The 21,226-nt window shown below is 39.3% G+C and overlaps 1 protein-coding gene across 1 annotated transcript in view; it reads left to right on the forward strand.

The window, feature by feature from the left end:
- ST6GALNAC3 (ST6 N-acetylgalactosaminide alpha-2,6-sialyltransferase 3) overlaps positions 1 to 21,226 on the forward strand; it is a 226,991-nt gene that overhangs the window by 137,434 nt on the left and 68,331 nt on the right. The window contains exon 3 of the mRNA XM_054073493.1: positions 14,005 to 14,414. Within this exon, the coding sequence (XP_053929468.1) occupies positions 14,005 to 14,414 (410 nt within the window). The remainder of the gene's footprint in view (positions 1 to 14,004; positions 14,415 to 21,226) is intronic.

Below are 21,226 nucleotides of genomic sequence, written 5' to 3' on the forward strand. Positions count from 1 at the left end.
CATTTAATCCACCCAACACCAAATAGGTTTTGGGTAAAGGGGTATCCTGGGAATATCAAGGCCTAGAAAGATAACAGCCACGCTCTTTAAATTTCACTTATTAATCAACAGGTAAGAAGAAATAGTTTGTGTCTGGTCAACTATCCACAAGCAGCAGCCGGATGCTTTGCCCTTTCCAAATGTACTCTGAATAAGAATGAAACCGTGCTACTTGTTTTGCCCATTAGATAGCATTATCTCTGTGGAATGCCAATTCATATCTCCTTGTGCTGTGTGTGGTTCTCACATATGGGATTTTAATAACCTTCATGCTGTGCTATGAATTCATAAACAGGGCTGATAGAGGAAAGGCACCACAGGACTTTATTTTTTCATTATTGCTCTTTTGAAAAACAGGGTCTGCAGGATTCTTGCGAGGATCTTGTGACAGAACTGGCAGTGGTTTTGCTGCTACGGTGGAGTTATTCCAAGGGGAAGGGATAAGTACAGTATTCACTTGTGATATACCTCTTCTCAATAGATTTTCATCATCCTACATTTGGTAGCCACTATAATTCTGCTGTGTTATAGTTGGAGCTTCACAGGTGTGGTTCTGTGGGAGATCTTAACCATTTTTCTAGAACGCAATGTGCATTTCATTTCTTGCAACAGACCTCTTCTCCTTCCCTCTGTCCCAGCCTGCGATGTTACAGCTTCCTGCTCAGTGGTCATGAGCCCATGACTTCTGTTTTGGAAAAGATTTATTCGTGGGGTTTTTTTCTTTCTTTTTACCCCTCTCCTAACCCTGGAGTCCGTTAGAGCGGCCACTTTGGCATCTCAGCCATGTCTCAGTACTGGTGGTGACACCACTGTTAGTAGAGTTAAAAGTACTATTAAGAACTCAGGGCATCAGTCTCCAGGCATGATGTGATATCGCTTTGTATGCATTGCTAACAGACTTTAGAAAGAAGACCCATGAGGAGGATTCAACTAAAATTTACAGTCTATACCAATACCCTATGAAGTAGTGGTACCTTACCCTGTGCTGCACTGACTGTACCGCGCTCCTGGTTATGATCTTAGGTCAGTCTGGATTCCAGTCTTGTAAATGTGCCAAATAATGTTTTATCAGGAATAAGATTTATTAGGTGTAGGTCCTTGCAGGATTGTGGTATGACAATCAGATCAAATCTTATCATCCCGTTTTCATTTTAGGAATCTTTCTCTCTCCTGCTGTATTTTTATGTGTAATTTTATTCGTGACAGGCAGTAGAAAGAACTGAGAACAGACAAGAAAAAAGAGAATAATTCTCCACTAATTATTCAACTTTCAGTCTTTTGTTGTGTTTTTTTGGGGAGGGGAGGTCATGTTCCCTTAGTGATGAATAGTCCCCAATATTCAAGTTGTGTTGTCTATTTCATTAAAATTTATCCAACTTCCCCTTGACTCTCAAAGTGATAGAATTATAGAATGACTTGAAAAAGAAACAAGTTGGAAAGGACCTCTGGAGACCACCTTGTCCAACATCATCTATAAATTGGACTAACATCAAAGTTAGATCAGGTCTGTGCCTTGCCAAGCTTTGGATTTTTCTAGGGGTGGAAACTCTGGCATCTTCTGGACACCTGTTCCAGAACTTAATTGGCCTTTGTTACAAAGGTGCATTCGCTGAGGAACAGAATCTTTTCATGGGACATAGGTAGCCCACCAGTACTCCTTCCTCAGCTCATCTCCCTTGGTTTATTTTAGCCGTAAGGAACACTGTATGTGTTGGAGACCGTGTATGGTGGGGTAGCTGAACACACACATGCACACATTTCTTCATCTGTTATTCTGCAGTAGTATGAATCAGAGAGAGGAGATACCAAAGCATTCATGTTTGCTTTGTAAATATTTTCTTATAATTAAATTAATATATCATCTTAAGGCTCCTTATGTACACCACTCTTACTGCTTTTTGTTTTGTTACTACATATATACGTGCTTTTTTTTAAGTCACTAAGTAGGGAAGAGAAGATAGAACTAACATGACTATAGAAAATTTTTTTCAGTATATCTGTTCATGGAAATGAAGAAATGCTATTTCTATGCAAGCCAAGGTTCATTGCTGTCCTCTGGGTTTATCCCTCCAGCAGTAACCTGTGTGGACACTTCTTATGGATGATTATGCTATAATCAGTCGATGGCTTCAGTGGAATATTTTCTGGTTTTTTCTACTTATCTGCATATTATAGACTCTTAGACTTTCTTTGTGGAAGCGAGGTGAAAAGCAGCCTCTCCGGTTCCCCACGTGCCATTGTGAACTGTGGGTAGCTAGAGGTGCAGCAGAGCCTGCAGCACAGAGCAGCATTGTTCTAGGAGAAGGAGGAAAGGGGAAACACAACCTGCTTGCTGTGGAAGGCAGTTGTCAGTCTTTCATTATCTTTTCCCTTGCTGGACCATCAGTTGACATGTATTTCACTATGTTCACACTGCTAGAAAGTCAAAGCAGTCAGCAGGCAGATGGTATCAGAGGACACCAAGTTTCTCTCGTTATTGCTGTCCTCAAAAACCTGTTTTGTCAGAACCACCGTAGTCATTGCTGCATCCATTGGAGTTATGGAGCAGCTGATGAGCTTTGGTGTTGACCTTTAAGATTACTTTACAAGTTGTCATACAATAAAGATCCTGCTGTCATTACAATCCTTGGAAACATAAGGATTCACAAGATTCATTGAAGTCAACAGGTTTAAAAAAGCAAACAAATCCCATGCAAATCCTGTGCACTCACAGGCAGGATGAAAATGTAGAACCTGGTTTGACCCTTTTGATGCCAGCAAGAGTGGGAAGCTGACATGGCCTCCTAGATCTCCATCCCAGGAATAGACTCGAGAGGAGGACATAGTTTCAGTAGTCACCAGGTTTGTCCCTGTTGCACAGAACATCCGTGTGCATGCTCATATACAGAGAAGGAAGACTGTCATCTTTCAGAGCAGATAGCTTATATCAAGAAAACACCCTGCATCTTATCCACAGTTGGAACAGGGTCATAGCTGAGTCATCTTTGCTGGTGCCCGGGCAAAGGAGCAGCCCCACGATCTTTGTAAGCATAAAAACCGTTTTTTTCTGAGCAATAACATTATCTAGTCCCATGTCGAATTATATTCTTCAGATTGGAGTAAGCCTGGCAGAGCCCAGCTGCTCAGATTCTCACCCCAAGCTGGACAGGTCGTATAAGAGGATTCCTTGCTGTTTTTCTTGTCAGAGTCTGTTTACAGATAGAAAGCTTTTCCATTTATGAACAGAGAACCTGAATTTCTCTTTCCAAAACTGAGACATTAGGTGAAGTCATGGATCTAGTGATGTCGGTAGGAATTTTGCTTTTGATTCTAATAGAGGCAACGAATGCGCCATAGATTTTTCTTTAAAAGTTAGTGTATAGGTACATTATAGTGGTATTTTTCTCCTTAAAATGTGAAGGTCTAAAGATTAATTTCTCTCTTAAACAAATAAAATAGAGATAGAGTAGGTATATGATTATACCTAGCAATTTTGGAGGCAGTGTTGTTTATATCTTGCAACTCCATCATTGTCAGGTCAGACTACATAGTGGAGGAAAAATGGATAGGGCTTATTATTTTCATTTTTTAATAAGATTTTGGTTTGCAATTGCTTCTAGCATGCTTCGCCTCATAACTTACCACCTCATTTGTGTGTGTGTGTAATGCAGCCCCTTCTCAGGCCTTGATCTTGTTCTGAGCTCCATAGCGACGATGCACAAACCCAAAGCCCCGTTGCCTTCAGTAAGATTTGACAGAACCCATCGTGCTCAGGGGGGTTTTCTTTAGCAAAGGCTTTTAAGTGAGAGAGAAATTGGGCTGCTGTGGGATGTGGCGGTAGCTGAAGCTACACCAACAAGCTCCATGAGGATGGAGAACCAGTACGGAATGATTTTTTTAATGATTTATAAACCATTTCACCCAGTAGTCCCCACATAATAGCGTTTGGGAAGTTATTGCAGGCAGTGTTAATCCATGATATAAGACAAATTAGTGCCTGCAATGGCAACTGCACTGATTAACTTTGGGTTAGTGGACATACACACTGGTGTAAAAACAGTCAGAAAAGAGTATATGTACAGTGATTTTTTTCATTTGAAACAGACCTTTAACTTCAGAGTTTTTAAATATGCAGCTATGCTTCAACAGCTTCCACTAATGGCTTAAATGACCTTAAAATCAATCCTCCTAATTATTTAAGCAGAACTCTCCAATCCAGTGTAAATTTCTGTCCTAGTGCCCGGTGCCTTAGTGTTGGAAAGCTCAGATATCTGCAAAATGGTGATTCAACCTTGTATCTTTCTGCAACTAAAATGGTTTGACTGTCTTAAAATAAAAGATATTTAAAACAATTTAATTTTTGGACTAGGGCCTTGTCAGCCAATTTTTAACCTGAAATGATATTTTTGCAGAAGATTTTAAACATTTGTAAAGCTGACAGTCACATCGTGGTACAGCAAATATTCCCAGTATACCAATGAAGGGAAAAGAAATTAATGTGGCCAGAAGCAAGTATGTATTCTCTTTTAGATAAGGCTTCCTGCAATTAAAAACACTGGACTCTGAAAGCTTCTTAAGGCTTATTTTGTCAAATGAAAAATGCTACTGGTGTTAATGTTATTGTATTAAAACTTATTGTTATTCTTGGCATGGATATATATTTTTTTTTTATTTCAGAAAAATTGATAATTAGCATTTTAGCTTATCGCTTTCTTTCCATGCATACAAATAACTTGATAGATAAACCACCAAGAGAGACAAAATTAAATAATAGGTCTAGACAGCATGGGACCAAAATAAATTAGAGGTTAGACTTCCAGCCTGTTAGGTGGATTCTCATGGTAAAAATATAGGAACACAAGGTAGTATTTCTGACGCTTTTTGCTGCTTACATCAATATCATTTCCCCCTATCAGATTCCAAATAAACTGACCTGAAATAGTATGTGAACTTCATGTTAGAAGTCCTATAATTTGTTTGTGAGTGTAACTTTTCCAAATATATTTAGATTTGAGGCCTAACAGGCCTTCTTGGATCTCTGGTTCAGCCAAGTAAGTTCCTAGATAATGGCCTATGATTAGTGGCGAGTGTTAACAATAGGAGGTTATTAGAGAAAGCAAACTTGGAATAATTTGCTGTGTACATTATATACTTTACCGCCATCTGTGGGTATTTATAATAGATACAAATGAAAGCCAGTGGTACAGAGTAACTGGTGTTTATACTATGTGACAAAGAATTCCTTAGACAGAGTCTGATAGTAGGCAACTTCATAGCGAGGAGTTCTCATTAATTTTCTTTTGCACAGACACTTATTATTTGCAAAGAAAACTCAGCTTCTGTGGAGAGAGCCCTTCTGGCCTTGGTTGCTTTCGAGGATATCATTCTGAAGTCCACTCTGTGCAGAAGGATTTTGTGTTATATGTTACCTCTGCTCCACTGCCATACTCTATATTGCATGTGAGAAATTGGTTTTGTCCTTCTGTACTGTGATTCATCCACTATTCAGTCCATGTTCTTTTTAACGGTACGTTCTTCCCCCTTTTGTGTCTCCTTGAGCTATAAGTGACATTTTACATCCTTGTATTTTGTGGTGTTTGCCGAGCAAATATGCTCGTATGGAGAAGAAACAAATCTCACCTTCCTTATCACCACATACAAAAACCAGAAAAGAAGTATGATATAAACAGAGAATTGCAGAAGATAAAATAAACCTAAATATTATGGCACCAATAACTCGCTGAATCTATCGACAACGTTTTTTGCTGGTAATAACTATACTGCTGCAAGTACAGCGAGAGAAAGAATCATAGAATCATGGGAGGGTTTGAATTGGAAGGGGCCTTAAAGATCATCCAGTTCCAACCCCTGCCGTGGACAGGGGCACCTCCCATTAGATCAGGTCACTTGAAGCCTCATCCAACCTGGCCTGGAACACCTCCAGGGATGGGGCAGCCACAGCTTCCCTGAGCAACCTGGGCCAGGGCCTCACCACCCCCACAGGAAAACATTTCTTTTTAATATCTCATCTAAATCTCCCCTCTTTCAGCTTGAAACTGTTGTCCCTCATCCTATCCCTGCACTCCCTGATAAAGAGCTTCTTCCCAGCTTTCCTGTAGCCCCTTTCAGTACTGCAAGGCTGTTAAAAGGTCCTCCCGGATCCTTCTCTTCTCCAGACTGAACAACTGCAAGAAGAGGTGCCGTAGTTTAGATCAGCAGATTCTGTTGTGTTCAGGGTTGTTTATAAAGTTTGATGGACAGTGTCTGGTTTAAATTATGTTTCTCTGGTAGCCTTTGTGCAAAAAATTCAAGAGTCATCACGTGTGAACAGGGGGCAAGCGAGCAAGTGGCGGATATTAAGATAAATGACTTATTAGATTCAGCATTCAGCATCAGGCTGGGACAATTCCCAGCTGTTGAACTATTACAAAGCCATGGTATTTTAAAGGCTGCATATCTGCAAATGAGTGATAGATGGAGTGTCACAAACATTCTGGTTATTTGTGGTCATCAGTTAAACCGCTGGGATGCAGTTAGAAGTACTCTAGGACTAAAGTAGTTTGTTGGGTTTTCCTTCCTGAGCAATGGGGAAAATTTTCCACAGGCTGTTTTTCAAAGCAAATGTTATTTTAGCTCCTACTTTGTAAATTTGCTGTACAGGGAGTGCATGATGGAGTTAGCCTCCATCCCATAACAATGAGGCATTCAATCCTCAGCTGTGTTTGACATGAACATTTCCACACATGTTCTTAGGCATATTTGTATTTTTATCCTGGTATTCTGTATGCCAACAAAGGTTCTGCTTTTCTGTCCCCCACCCAAACCCACCACAACATGTTAATTAGGTGGATGTGGAACTGTAGAGGTCTGTATGTCTACAGTTGTCAGGGTTTCTGGTTGCCTAAAAGCTGTAGTAGTAGGTGCTGGAGTGAATGTATCTGTTTCTATCTGTTTTCTGCTTGGGCAGTTGCAGTTTAAAGGAAAAAAGCTATTCTCTCTGCTTAATGCAGAGTTATTTGATTGACATGTCTGATAAAGCTTTCTTCACAACCGTTAGTTTATACCTTAACAAATGCCTTTAGGTGGTTTGGTTCTCCTTTTTGCTAGATTTCATTCCCAAACATCGTGGTTTATCTTACTGGCTATATATCAGTATTTGACTTCTTCTCAAGTTCTCTTTTCCCTGACACGTCTCTCTTTTAAACACTGTACTATGGTCTACTTTTTCACAGTTTGTTTCAGTTCTTCTCTGACTTTTTTTCCGTCTTCTCTTTTTGTATCCCGTTTTCATTTATTTCCTTTCCCTTTTGCAACATATTCAGGGATGTTAATAACAGCACGTCCCTTCTGCCATCACACATTGGGAGAGGAGAATTTGCCAACCACCTGAGATACAAACTAAAATGCAGCTTCTACTGTCCAAGAGTTGTTCTCACATATCCTTCAGGCAATGCCTTAGGGCAAAAATTCCTTCACCTGCCAGTTTCTCAGTGCTGAAAGTCCTGTGGGGCTGTTGACCATAGGTCCTCCAGTGTGCTGCCTCCGCTGAGTCTTTCTGTTGGGCTGGAAAGGCTGAATCCACCAGCTTCCTTCCTTCATTAACCCTCCATGGAGAGACAGAGCAATTTCTCCTGTTCTTTATTTACTCTCGGCCACATTTCTATTTTTGAGTCTTTTTTACCAATCGAGCTATCAAGAATCTTTCAATAGTTTATTATTCCAGAAGAAAATGCTCGTGTAGGCTTATTTGAAAGGCGTCACTTCCCATAAAGTTTCAGCTGGAAATCAGGAAGAAAGGGAAAAATGAAAGGGACTGTTCTGTAAATGTGAATTGCCATGCTTGAAGCTTTTCTTATATAGAAAAATGTTCAATGGAAGGAACATTTTAATTCCGTTTTAGAAATCTATTTAAACAGGCTTTTTTAAAAATAGAAAGTTAAAATATTTTGATCAAGCTGGACCTGTTTCTACTTATATTTTGCTTTATGGGCGTATCAAGAGGGATGTTATCATTGACTTTTTAATTTTTGCTCTAGTTTAGATTAGAAGAAAATGTATTAAAAGACCTGTTTTCCTTTTTTTCTCTTTCACAGGTCATGTACTTGACTCTATTGCTACTCAGAGTTTCCTCACATATTTTTGAAGTGTTTATTTTTCAGCTGTCTGTATGCTGAGAGGTACTTGATTCTTGCCTTGTTTCAAAGCTGCCTATATTGTTCCCAATATCAGCAGCAAAATCGGCACCGTTCTGGCGAGCATTTGTTCTGCTATATCTCAAAAGAGGTATAAACTGGCATGGAGGAACGGGAGCCGTCTTGAAAGTGCGAAAGATGACACTGCATCACTTTGCACTCTGGTTCATGTTCAGAAGGTTTAGCTTTGTGCTTATTTTTTTTTAAAATCTTTTCCATGAGAAAGAAAGATAAAATGTTTCAAAAATACACTTGCCAAATGGAAGTTTAGATGGTGCTGGAGAATGGCGTGCAAGCTTCAGCCTCTGTCCAAACTCCAAATTTCCTTCCCTTTTCTGTCTCTTCACCACTGACATCAGGAGACCACAGGATAACTGTTCGAGCAAAAGGCTAATGCAGACCTTTTCACGAGCTGTAACATGAGCTGCAAATCGAAGAATATCTGTTCTGTAAGAACTGGGTCAGTGTATATGGAAAAAAATTTAGTGGTGATTATTTATTCTATCCCTTACTGCAGGGTTATAGTCCCATAATGTGGCTCCTATGCATTCCCTTCCAATTTATTCAATTTAAATTAAAACTTCCCGCTAGCATTTATGTACGTATCAGTGACAATCATCTAAATCAAATATCCCAAGCACTTCAGTCTCAGGAACACCCTTATGAAAAGGCAGATCATATTCTATTTATTTGGAAATGGGATGCATGTTGACATTGGACGTATTCCAAAATAATGTCAAAACGTTAAAATCTTTATGAAATCTTAACATTAAATTTCATGAAGACAGAGGTGTTCACCGGAATGTTACGCTGGGAGCGAGGAGCAAAATCAGCTGCTGAAAGTTAGAAAACCGCAATACTACCATGGGAGGGAAGGGGATACAACCACGTACTCAGGGTAATCAGACCTATGGGGGTTTTATAACTTTTATTTTTATTGCTTAATAGTAGTTATATAATGTTATTTATATGCAGTGCTTCTGAGCGCTATACTAAATTGATAGCTCTTGCTGGGTGAACGCACGAGTACTGTCTTTATTTTCCTTAAATGTGCTGACTTCTGTCTTAGGGAAGCCTGGCAAGTCTTTTCTCTCGGTCAGAGGTCTGAAGAAAGAGACTAGGTTTAGTCAAAATCATCACTGAAATACAGGAAAAATTAAAATACATTTTTTGCTTGTAAAATAGAGAAAAGCAATAAAAACAATGCCAGACGGTTAATGCTTCTCTCGTACCTTTTATTTCGAAGACCTCAAAAGAACATCAAGAAGAATAAAGGCAAAGCCTATTCCCCATTGGCATCATTATAAATGTTGTATCCTCTAAAACTCAAAAGACATCCAAGAAGAGTAGAAGAATAAATGGCATTGAAATAAAGAAAGTCTCTCTGGAGCTTTGTTCAATCGGCTTTGTTAGAATTCACTCAAATAGGATGATTATAAGAAAAGATCTCATTTGTTTCAACATTAAAGGAGCAAATTAATATGTGGTGAGCTGCTAATAATTGCCTCATTATGTAGTGAATGGGCATTGCGTCCAATTTACAAAATTACAATTGTATTGTTAAAGTAACAATTGGGAAAGTTTAATCGGAATTTCCTAACTATCTGCATAATTAGTTGTGGGATTCACAGAGTTGGTGGCTGGAGCGAGCTCTCCAGCGCACCACCAGCCAAGAGAAGTCACAAGAGAAACTCATCTTTTCATCAGTGTAAATTACATCTGCGTAGGTCCTGAGGTAGATTGGGTCCAACAGAGGAGTGAATTTGGCAGTCTCTGCTCAGACGGCAGCTTAGCACGTGACTGGTCTGTCTAGATGTTGTTTTGTTGGGCTCCACTGATTTGTGCTGATGGATGGGCCAAGAGGTTAAGAGACCTGGCCTGGGATCATCCCTGTGTGGGATTTCAGCAGACCTACAGGTCCATGTCTGGGAAACTTGGCAATATAGGATCCGTGCCATTGGGAAACCAACCCAGACAAACAGTGCTGTGGCTGAAACTTCAGTCTCTTGGTGGATGGAGACATCTGAAATGATCGGGGAGTTGTTTCAAATTGGAAAGTAACCAGCTTTCGAAATATAAAAATCCTCTGGAATAGAATCATATTTTGTGACCTACTTCTGGTTAGATTTGCTTCTGACCTTTTCTAATTCTTGCTGGTTTTGTTATTTAATGATTTGACCTTTGATTCTGTGAAGCCACTTCAGCGCTAAATGCAAAGATTTAATAACTAGAACTCTTTGATAAGTGACCTTTATTACACAGCTATTTCTCTTTGCTGGAGAAACGGCACTGTTTTGCAAGTTCTAATACAGGGTTTTAATTATCTTTTCTATTGTCTGGAAGCTTGCACAGGAAATGGAAAGGTCGGACATTTCATTTTCTTTACTGATTAAAATATAAGTGCCCCTCAACAGTTACAATGTATCATTCAGGAAAAAGATGGGGCAATTTGTCAGAATCCTCCCCAGCTTCTCTGCTGAGAGTTTCTGTGTCCTTCTGGTCAGCAACAAAATGAGTAATCTTCTAGAAGTGATAATAACTCAGACCTGGTGGTGTGAAGAGTCGAACTGTATGTCTAAATACATGAAAAGAGAAGAAAAGGTGAATGTTCTCTATGTTGTTTTTCTTTATCTCATATTTACGATGCAAGGGAATGAAGATGGTTTGAAAGGTATAGGTAAATAGTTAACATTCTTGGTCCGGAGAGAAGAAACGGTAACAGCACAGGTTTCTCTATGGTCTTGCAAATCCGTATCAATCCCTTTGCTGCCGGACCATCCCTGTAAATGACAGGGCAGCCTAGAATGCCTGCTAGAATCATTTTTGTTTCTTCTGATAAGGCCGCTGCTGAGTGTAATTGTTGTCTTTGCATTTGTGATGTATAAATCGTTACTGTTAACTGCAAAACAAATCACCAAGAAGGCACACTTTCTCTAATTCTCCAGTCTTCATCTCTCCATATTCTGGTTTCCATCCATAAGGTTTCTCTTTCTTCTTCTGTTCATCCTTAGAACAAAAAATACAGTAAGTTAGGCGGAGGAGTGATAGTTTCTCGCACGGGTTAGGGGCATCGTGGGCAACCTTGCAGCCAAGAGAGAAGGGTGGGAGGGATGTAGGACCTCAGAATATGGGGTGAGGGGGAACAACAGCAGACAGCTCCAGCTCTCCAAGGGTCATGTCAGCCGTGTCCTAGTCCCACAGCAGAAATAGCAGCCACAAGTACCGAGCTGCCCCCCAATCCCAGCCCCGCTGTGCACCCAAATCCCTGTGCCTGAATAGCTCGTGCGTAGCAGCTTTTGAGTCTTAAAATGATGGGGCAGCCGTACCTGAGCTAAGGTGTAACAACAAACAGGAATGTTATGTTAAATAAGGAAAAGGAGAGAACTGCTGTATGTGGGTCACTGGGACTGCCCCTTTTGTCTGTGACATTTGTAAACCAACACCGCAAGCTGTCAGGCAATCTCCATATGGGGGTTCAATGAATGAATATTGATGTGTATTTTCTCATCTGTAGCGGCAGATGGATACTGAAGTCAGTGGATGATTCTGGAATCAGTGGAATATCTGTCATAGGTGTCAGTCAGTCTCTGGGATCTCCATTGGGAAATATGCTTATTAGGACGTAAAATTTCTCTACACAGTAAAAATATTTATTGAGAGATAGGGCTAGGAGGGGTTAAGCCTCTGCCTCTATTGAAGAAGAGCAGATTATATGTTGACCTAGTGCAGGCATTCAATATTATGAAAGTGCTTTATAAATTGGAACAAGATAAATGAATCACAACAAAAGAGCTAGAAAACCGGGGGACACAATTGCAGGAGTGAGTGTACTCAGTTTATTCGAGCAGAACAGTTACACTTGGTGAATAGAAAATGTGCAATGCATTTGTAACTAAGGGCAGAAAATCAAACAATTCCAAATTTAAGAGAGCAGCTCCATTTTAATGGAGAAGGAAAAATATTGTGAAAAACAAAACTAAAAACCAGCAATGAGGCTGAGTCAAATTTACATGGGACCATATTCTTGACCAGATTGGCTTTTCCTATGCAGCAGCTTCATATTCAGCATTTGTTAGTTTGAAAGCTCACCCTGAAAGCTATAAATTAATCTAGCGGGACTTTTAACAATTCACTTCATGTTAGGGTGTGAGTTATGCTTATGGATTTGTTTAGGTCACCCAGCCGTGTCCTCATAATGTATCTTAGAGAGGATTTCTGTAACTAAGTGGTAAACAGAAAGACTTGTATTCAGCCGCACCTCCTGGGATTTCACCCCTGCTGTCAGAGAGCTGTGCAGGACAGCTCTCTAAAACTAAAACAACAGTAAAAAAATACATGGTGTTCCGTAAAGGAAACATTGCCAATGCTTTTGCACTCAGTCAGGCATCTTTAACTCCTGATGAAATGAGGAAAGATCATTTTCAGGGATTGCTCACACAGAGAAATCAAACCTTTGCAACTGTGAGATTTATTGCAGAAGTATTGTAGGATGCACCTTAGCTCAGTACAATATTTGTCACCTAAGGATGAGAGATTTTAGCACACGCTCTCTCTCTGTTACCATTTGGCTCTCTTCAGATGTATAGCTCTTGTCTTTATATTACACACTATTATCAAAGAAATTTGATGTCTTGTCAGCCACCATGTCCTAAGGTTACAGAAGTCAAATGCAGCCACGATATTCATCCACATCAAATAAGTGAGGTGAGATTTTGAAGGAAAATAACCACAAGTCTGATGAGAAAAGCACCTAACATCCTGTCAGGCGAAATGTCCAAAGAACTTGAGGAGAATTATTCCTAACAAATATTAAACTGAAGTCATTGGCTCCCAGTCAGGAGCATGACAAAAAAGCAAGTCTGTGAACATACAAAATGTTATATGTGATCTGTAGCCTGGACCATGCTCTATAAGTTTTTGAGGTTTTTTTTAATAGATCTAATTTTCATTTAATTTAGATTTCTAGCCAGAATTTTCATACTATCCAACTTAAATGCAGGGCGATTTCTTTTACTCTTTTAGTACAAACACATTTACTATTCTTACTCCGACAAATAGATGCTCAGATAAGTCCCTATATCTCCATAGATAGATAACTCTCCCTGTTTTCAATTCATACAGGAGAAACAGTACCCTAGAAAGTGCTTAGGAAATCCTGTCTTTGACTTCAGTTTGCCTAGAATTAAGTTCTTAGTTCACATGCCACCAGTCCAATGCTTCTCATTTTTTCCCTGAGTCATAACGATTCCTAGAGAAAACACCATATCCCTCTGTCTACATCTCTCTTTCCAACTGTAGGACTTTCACTTTGCTTTTTAGAGTTACATCTCATGTTTGATTTCCATTGGGGAACAATGCATTGAGGCACATAAACACAGTCAGCGCATAGTTAAATTCCCAGCTTTACTTTTTCTGTTGCTGACAACTCCTTTTAAAAGAAAATGGCATTGATCTAAATATTGCTTTCTGCTCCTTTCTTTCGTTGTTTTCTAGTGGAAAGAGTAACATTTAGAGAGAAAAAAAGGAATGATTATTTTTTCTAGCTGCCTTTGCAAGGTGGAGGACAAAGGAAAAGATTGAAACTGCCACCTATTTCACTAAAAAGGATCGCATTCAGAGCTTTGTAGAGGTAGGGTTTGCTACCAGCTCTGCCGCATGGGGATTGTTAGGTTTTTTAAAGAGAAGCTTTGCTATAAAACTCTTAGCCTGTGCCTGTCTTTCCTTTAACTGAATTTTCAGTCTTATGTTTTACAGAGACAAACTGGTCACGTATTTTTTGTTTTCTTTCTTCCAGCCTCTGCAACTTGACTGTGACCTCTGTGCCGTTGTTTCAAACTCGGGACAGATGGCTGGCCAGAAGGTGGGATCTGAGATAGACAAGTCCTCCTGCATATGGCGGATGAACAATGCTCCCACAAAGGGCTACGAGGAAGATGTTGGGAAGAGAACAACCGTAAGAGTGGTCTCTCACACAAGCGTGCCTCTCCTTCTCAAGAATCCCGAGTACTTTTTCAAAGAAACCAACAACACTGTTTACGTGATCTGGGGACCTTTTCGAAACATGAGGAAGGATGGAAATGGCATTGTGTACAACATGCTGAAGAAAACTGTTGACAGCTACCCAGCTGCCAAAATCTATGTGACAACGGAAAAGCGCATGAGCTACTGTGATGCGGTATTTAAGATGGAGACAGGAAAAGACCGGTAAGTCTTAAACGTGAAGAATAATTATAGTGTTTGACAGAAGAGACATGAGAGAAGTCCATGCCGGATGCCAGCTACTAAATGAATCCCCAGATATTTTTTTTAATGGATTTTTATATGGTTTTGACTGTTATAAGCACTTGATGAGGCAGCAGCTAGGCCCCATTTACCCCACCTACGCTACCTTCTGTTCTTTCCATTTCTGTTGGCTTGAGTCCCAAAAATATTGGAAGTTTTCCTGAAACCTTTTCAAAGCTGTGTGTTGTTTTCAGCTCAATTTACTATTGATTAAATTGACATTTTATTTGAAGAGGATAATCCTACACAAACAACATTTCCAAATGCACAACCTCAGGATAAATCTGCATATTGTATTCCCTTTTCTGCTGAAATCCACTGTAGCTTTTCTTCAAACACAAATCTCAGGGTTATGTATTTTTTCTATTTCTTGAGGAAAATAGATTATCAGTGATACTGTATGAGATTTAAGTTTTTACCAGAATTATGCTGAAATTATATCTTGTAAGCCTAAGAATGTGCGTTCATGTTTCTCAAGTGGGGGCTGTAAGGAGATGAAAGTGTGAGGGCCACTATTTTGGCTAGCATGTTCAGAGCAGAAATTGAATTTGTGGAATTAAGACCACAAATTGCAGGATTTTCGAGCTGCAAAAATTCTGATCATCTGTGTTTTGGCATGGAGAAGCACCTGTCACACATCCTCACTGGAGCTAACTAGGAAGGAGTTTCCAGACCACTGCTGTGCCTTAGTATTCATTTTTTAATTTGCACATCATGAATTTGCAGTTGTGAAAGACTGTAGCTAGCTGTAGGTGTTCACAAAGAGTTTAACTTAGTCTGAACTTCTAGCTTAGCTCTAGAAGTAGGAGAGCTCATTCTCTCAATTTTCCTTGATTCACTTTGTTATTAAATTGTCAAAACTTCATTAGGGTTGATTTTTCCTTTTTTCAAAAGCATTGAAACATAGGGAAGAACTTGCCCCTCTGCTTGTTCACCGCGGTGCGCATGTTGTTGCTGTGATTCTGAGTCAGAGAGAGCTCCTGTGTGTCATAAAGGTGTCAAGGTTATCGTGGCTTCTTTGATTTAACTTAACAAGGTGATGAACAGAGGCTAATCTAGAAAATACACAAGATCCATTCTTCAAAATTGCCCTCTAATAATCCAAGTCATCCAGTTTACATATCAATCAAGTTAAATATGATCAAGGGTACATTATTGCACTGCTGAACAGAAATATGTTTATATTTATGAGTCTTCTGTGCTAAGTAAGTCGGGTCACTGTGACTTTACCATACTTTATCAAAATCCTTATCTTGAGACCAGACCTAAGTATATCCTATTAAAGCATCTCATCATCCAGTGTTAAAGTATCCTCATCTCCAGCATAAGACATTCCTCTTCAACAAATTAATACATCTCCAGGTCTTATTACTGCACAATTAACAACATACAAATGCTTATTTCCTCACCAAGGCAGATTGAACTTCTCCCACTGCTTACGAACAAAGTTCTTAAGGAACCTTATGTCAGTGACCCAAATCCTTTTTCCTTAAACTGATAAAATCACTAAAACTCTAGCTTTGAGAACAGGGGCAAATTGTAAAGAGTCTGCCTTGTGATCCACATCACATTGTGTTTGCGTGTTCTTCCCTTTAACACTGGGACACGTTCACACACTTCTCGCGGTGGCAATTGGGTAACATCTTTGTATCTACTGTAGCTTTCAGTTTTAGTCCTTCTTTTCAACCTCAAATACTAAGTGGTGTTTTAACATTATTTAGTGCACTTGTCAGCCAGAAACCAGGGGAACAATCGACCTGTCACCAGCCAACACCTTCTGTATCACAGGAAAACATCCTGCAGTTCCTTACTAATCAGAGGACCTTGGTTTGGAAACTGTTTTATTTTCTCTAACATCTTCAGTTCACAGGATGCATCTGCTGTTTCTAGGGAGGGTCATGAGGCTGTCAGAGGTAGGTAGCATTTGTGGAAGCAGTAAAGAGAGAGCACAAGAGATTTGTGGGTGATGAAAATAGTTCCGTGCATTGTGCCAGACTATTATGATGCTGAGACAGACTCGGGTTCCTCAGCCAAATATTCCTTCAGTTCCTCAGAGAAACATCAACTCTTGCTTGCAATATTAGATTGAACAGAGGTCTGTTTCAACATGTTCCCAGCAAAAATTCTGGAAGGAAATCAAGCTCAACTCATATTTTAAAATGTACAGAATGGATTGTAACCACATCTATTTTAGTTTAATCCTAAAATACTGTCCTTATGTACAGTGTATGCTACTAATGCATAGCAAGATTTCAACAGATTTCTAGTCTGTCGAGCCTGTAATGAGGTTTCTGTTTCTACTCTTTGATGTACCATCTTTGTAGGTAATTAGTGGAACTTTTCAGGAGTTTCATTCTAGTGATGCTTGAGTTTTAAAAGGGCGTTATGAGAAGCGACTAACAGGTATGCCATGCAGTCGCTTCTCTGCTGCAGAAAAGCTCTGGTCCTGCCCCACTTACTTGGGAGATGCACTGAGTGCATGTTCAAAATCCACAGCTTTGATATTGACAAATGGTTTATGATTAGTTCACGGGAGAAGCAAGGATTGCCTGTAAATAATATCCAACAGGTAAGTTAGTTTATTTCACAATGAAGCCTTTTGTAATTCTACGATGGCAACAAATACCCTCTGATATGGGCTGTCCATGCTGGAGAACTAACCTTGTGTGCGGCGTTATGAATCTGGGGGACATATGTTTTTTCTGAGAGTCTTCATTAGTGTAGCATTTGAGTTCAAGTCGGTGAATGCTCATCCACTTTGAATAATTGTTGTACATAAATAATATTCATTACCAGACACGGACAATGTTTCGTTAATGCATTTGACTTGGTACTTCCCTAGAGGGAGCATAAAGCTGGCAGCTTCTTCCAGTCCCTCACTAATGTTTTGGTGTATTATATGTATTGAGTCAAGTGAAAGGATTTAAAGAAATGTTAGGTAATTACTAAATGTGGCGTCTTTGTATGCACCTCAGTCCAGGTAAGTGGTTCTAAAGCCATCTGTACCTTTGCCATGTGTTAGGAATATAATGCAATATGATATAACAACATTTAATTGGTAATAACAGAGAAAACTGTAGTCTTCATTAAAACAGCAGAGCTAATTCTAGTCTGATAAAGTGCACTGAACAGCCCTAAATAGGTTTTAATTAGCTGGCACCGAAGCTGCACCACCCTTAGGGAGGGTAAAATTAATGAAAACTAGCAGCAAATAGATCAATGCTACTGGATGTTATTGCCTTAGGTGAAGGTGATGAGGAGGAAAGGAGTGTCTTTTAAGGATCATTTAGAAAACAGCCTGCCTTAAAAGTCACTTTCAAAAAGCAATGATAAAATAAACCTGTCCCAATATCAGTGAAACTGTCTAATGTCATCCAGACCGCATTTGTGTTTATGCCACAAACATCTCCGAGTAACCATTCAGCACAGAACGTCCGAGTAGTGCCTCTGAGGGCACAGCTCCACATCCCTCTCGAGGCTGACAGTGTGATCAGACGGCTCCTGTCCCGCTGCACGTGGAGGACGTTGAGCTCCAGCAAACAGCCAGTGAAGCATGTGCTGATATTGCCCGAAGCACAGCTTACTTTGGTGTTTCTAATCACACTTCTTATAAAAAATTACCTGACAGAGCCTGCCGAACTTTGCTGAGGAGATGTATTCTGAGATCCTAAAATGCCCTTTGAGACACGAGATGATGTTCTGAAACCCAACCAGTCTGGTAGACAATTGACTTTCTACACAGCCTGGCTTAACTCTGACAACACCCATCCCATAACCAAACACTTCGGTTCAATTCAGCAACATTTTATTGAGGTTATTAGCTGTACAAACATGTCTACAGGAGGCAGGTTCATAGAGCTACAGCTATTCCTGAAGGATTTTTGTTAATATCTTGGACAATTCCAAAGAAAATAAATTGCTTTTATGTTTCTCTTCCAGAAGTTCTTAGTTTGTACCAGATGGTGCTGTGTGTTAGGTTGTGAGAAAGCTGTTTTATCATTCGAGGCAGAAAGATTGATCATTCTGATCACTGACTCCTGCATCAAGATTCAAAATTTGGGGGTGTGCTCAACCTGCTATTTTACTGAGTTCTGCCCACAATTATTTATTACTTTGGTGATATACGAGGTCTATATTACATCACTGTCATTTAGAGCTAGCAAATTATATTCATCTAAAGTTCGGATTGACACTGTTAGACAACTGCCGTCATCACAGCTTCACCTCTGCTAATATGCGATTTTTGATGTGTCTGACTAATCTACGTGAAGCTGTAGTTTAGTAGAAACGCCATTCCAAGGAACAAATCAAACTACATTTGCTGAGGCTCAAGTAGCCGCGACTTCTGTTGTTCAGTGATATTCTCTGTGAATTGTGGTAGTAGAGCTCTCAGTGGCCGGAATGCCAGTTTTATGCTCTATTTCTGTTTGTTGGCTTGAATGAATTATAGTAATGCTGTGTCTCCTTTTGCACTTGATTACATGTATGGATTAGTTTCCCTACCAAAGCTTTTCAGAGAAAACATAAAATCTTATCTAGTATTAGGCAATAGTTGCAGAAAGCAGTTTTTCATAGGGAAGTTATGATCCTTGACACTGAATCTGGCTCAGAGAGTTAGATTTTGGGACATATTTCCCATATATGCTTTGTATTATCCTGCTCCTTCTGAAAAAAAAAGAAAAAAAAAAGTAAATTCTGGAAGATGAGTAAATTTTCATTTCATTATGAAAGGAAAATCAGCAGAGTTAGAGAACATCAGCATCTTTGAATTACAGAACTGTTGGAAGAAATGACGGAAAAACTGATTCAGACTGACAGAGGAAATGTATAATGCCTGTTAAAGTGTTTTTAAGGATAAAAATGAATTGTAGTTTGCATTTTGATATGGTCTTTATCATGATGATGTAATGTCTGCTGCTGCACCAATAAAGTCAGCAAAACATTCTCAGCTGCCTGTGAGCATCACAGCAAACACCAAAATATGTTTGATATAGTCACCATTTTTCAAGTACTTGGTGGTGAATCATTCTTGAACCATTGCTGAGTACCCCATTCTTTCTTTTTGCAGAGCAATTCCTTCAAAAAATGCTAATGGATTTGTCCATCTTAATTCATAGAGGGTTTAAATAGTTTCATTGTCAGCTAAGTCTACTTTATTACCTGAAAAAACAAGCGTCTAAAGCATGAAACCTTAATGAAATAAATAGATTTTTCATTATAAAACACTTAAAACCTCAACGTCTATTGCTATTTGTGGTCAATCACCAGACGGCTAACAACTGTTTTGGGGTTTATATTCACTCTTCCATTTCCTGGCAAAACACCAGTTGTTCCTGAGTGACCTAGATTTATTCCCTGCAGCCCGTTAGTAACTGCATTTATATTTCTTTATGAAGATTTTCCTAATTAAGATGAACATTTTTCTCTATTAGGCAGATGGAACTCAATAGAAGTCATCCGCTTTTTATAACGTGCCGGTAAATGCTGTACAAAGCACCGGCAATTTCGTTAAGGAGCACAGCTCCTACTACATTACACTAATTACATAGTAAAGTGAAACTTTATTAAAAAATATCAATATTAACTAATATTTTGTGATAAAACTGTGTCTGTGTATAGATTGGTGTGGGCTCAGAGACTTATTGATTCTATAGTTGTTGCAGCCTTTAGGCATGGAGTTATTTCTTTTTTTCCCTAATGATTTAAGCCAAGAAATTGCATAATGAGGATCTACTTTGTCTTTCTGCCTTTTCACATGTTCTTTGATTTAATCCAACTTCTATTGCTTTTAATTTATCACATAATCTTTAAGTGCCACTGAATCTGTTTTCTGCTCTTGACGAGCTGCACGTTAAATCTTTACACAGTGTTTGGTATTGTCTTAATTACATGCACACCTTTTCCATCCTGTCCCATAAATATGCTGCGGCTTTTATGCTAACGAGAGCATTGCTGATATCTCTCATGAGCAACACTGGGGTTGCATATGCAGATGAGATTCTGCTTTGACTTCCCTCACATCCCGTGACCTTTTGAAAGGATTAGGCAAGTCAATGGCTCATATGCTACCGATCCTGGGGGTTCCAGTTTTGCTGCTGCTGGTGAAGATATTGTATGGTTACAGGGGCAGAAGTTTTGGAAGGAGAAATTACCAAAAACCTCGATTTTGAATGAAGCTTTTGGTGTTCATAGAAGCTTCACTGAATCACCTTCCATGGTTCAACGTTTTTGGTTTTTCAGATCACAGTGTAGACCTCCAAAAGGAGCTTTAAATTTTAAAAGAATAGAACTGATTTTTTAAAAAATCAAGAAATTAATCTATTTTTTAACTCAGCCTTGCTGCCAGATGAAACAGTTGTGTTTAAGAGCACAGAGTGATTACCACTGACGTCTGTACTTATCGCCAGCTACCACACAGCAATAGTTTTCTAAGATATATTGAATAGATTAGAAAATAAATGCAAAGTTGCTATTACTACTATTACTTTAGTGTGATACCTGTTGGTTACTGATAACTGTGAGTTTTCTAATGGAAGCTCCTTAAAGTGCACTGAGCCTTATTTACAGTGTTTAGCAAAAGATGACATACTACAATCAAACTGCATGAGATGCACTGGTAGATTTTCTGTTAAAGAGTTGCTGCTCAAGTGAGGTGGCAGGGAATAAAACACTACATTAATTTGTTGCTTCCAATAGAGGAGTTTCTGTATATCTGTCCACCCGCTAGCTAGTAA

This window comes from Cuculus canorus, chromosome 8 (assembly GCF_017976375.1).
Source record: "Cuculus canorus isolate bCucCan1 chromosome 8, bCucCan1.pri, whole genome shotgun sequence".
Classification (NCBI taxonomy): domain Eukaryota; kingdom Metazoa; phylum Chordata; class Aves; order Cuculiformes; family Cuculidae; genus Cuculus; species Cuculus canorus.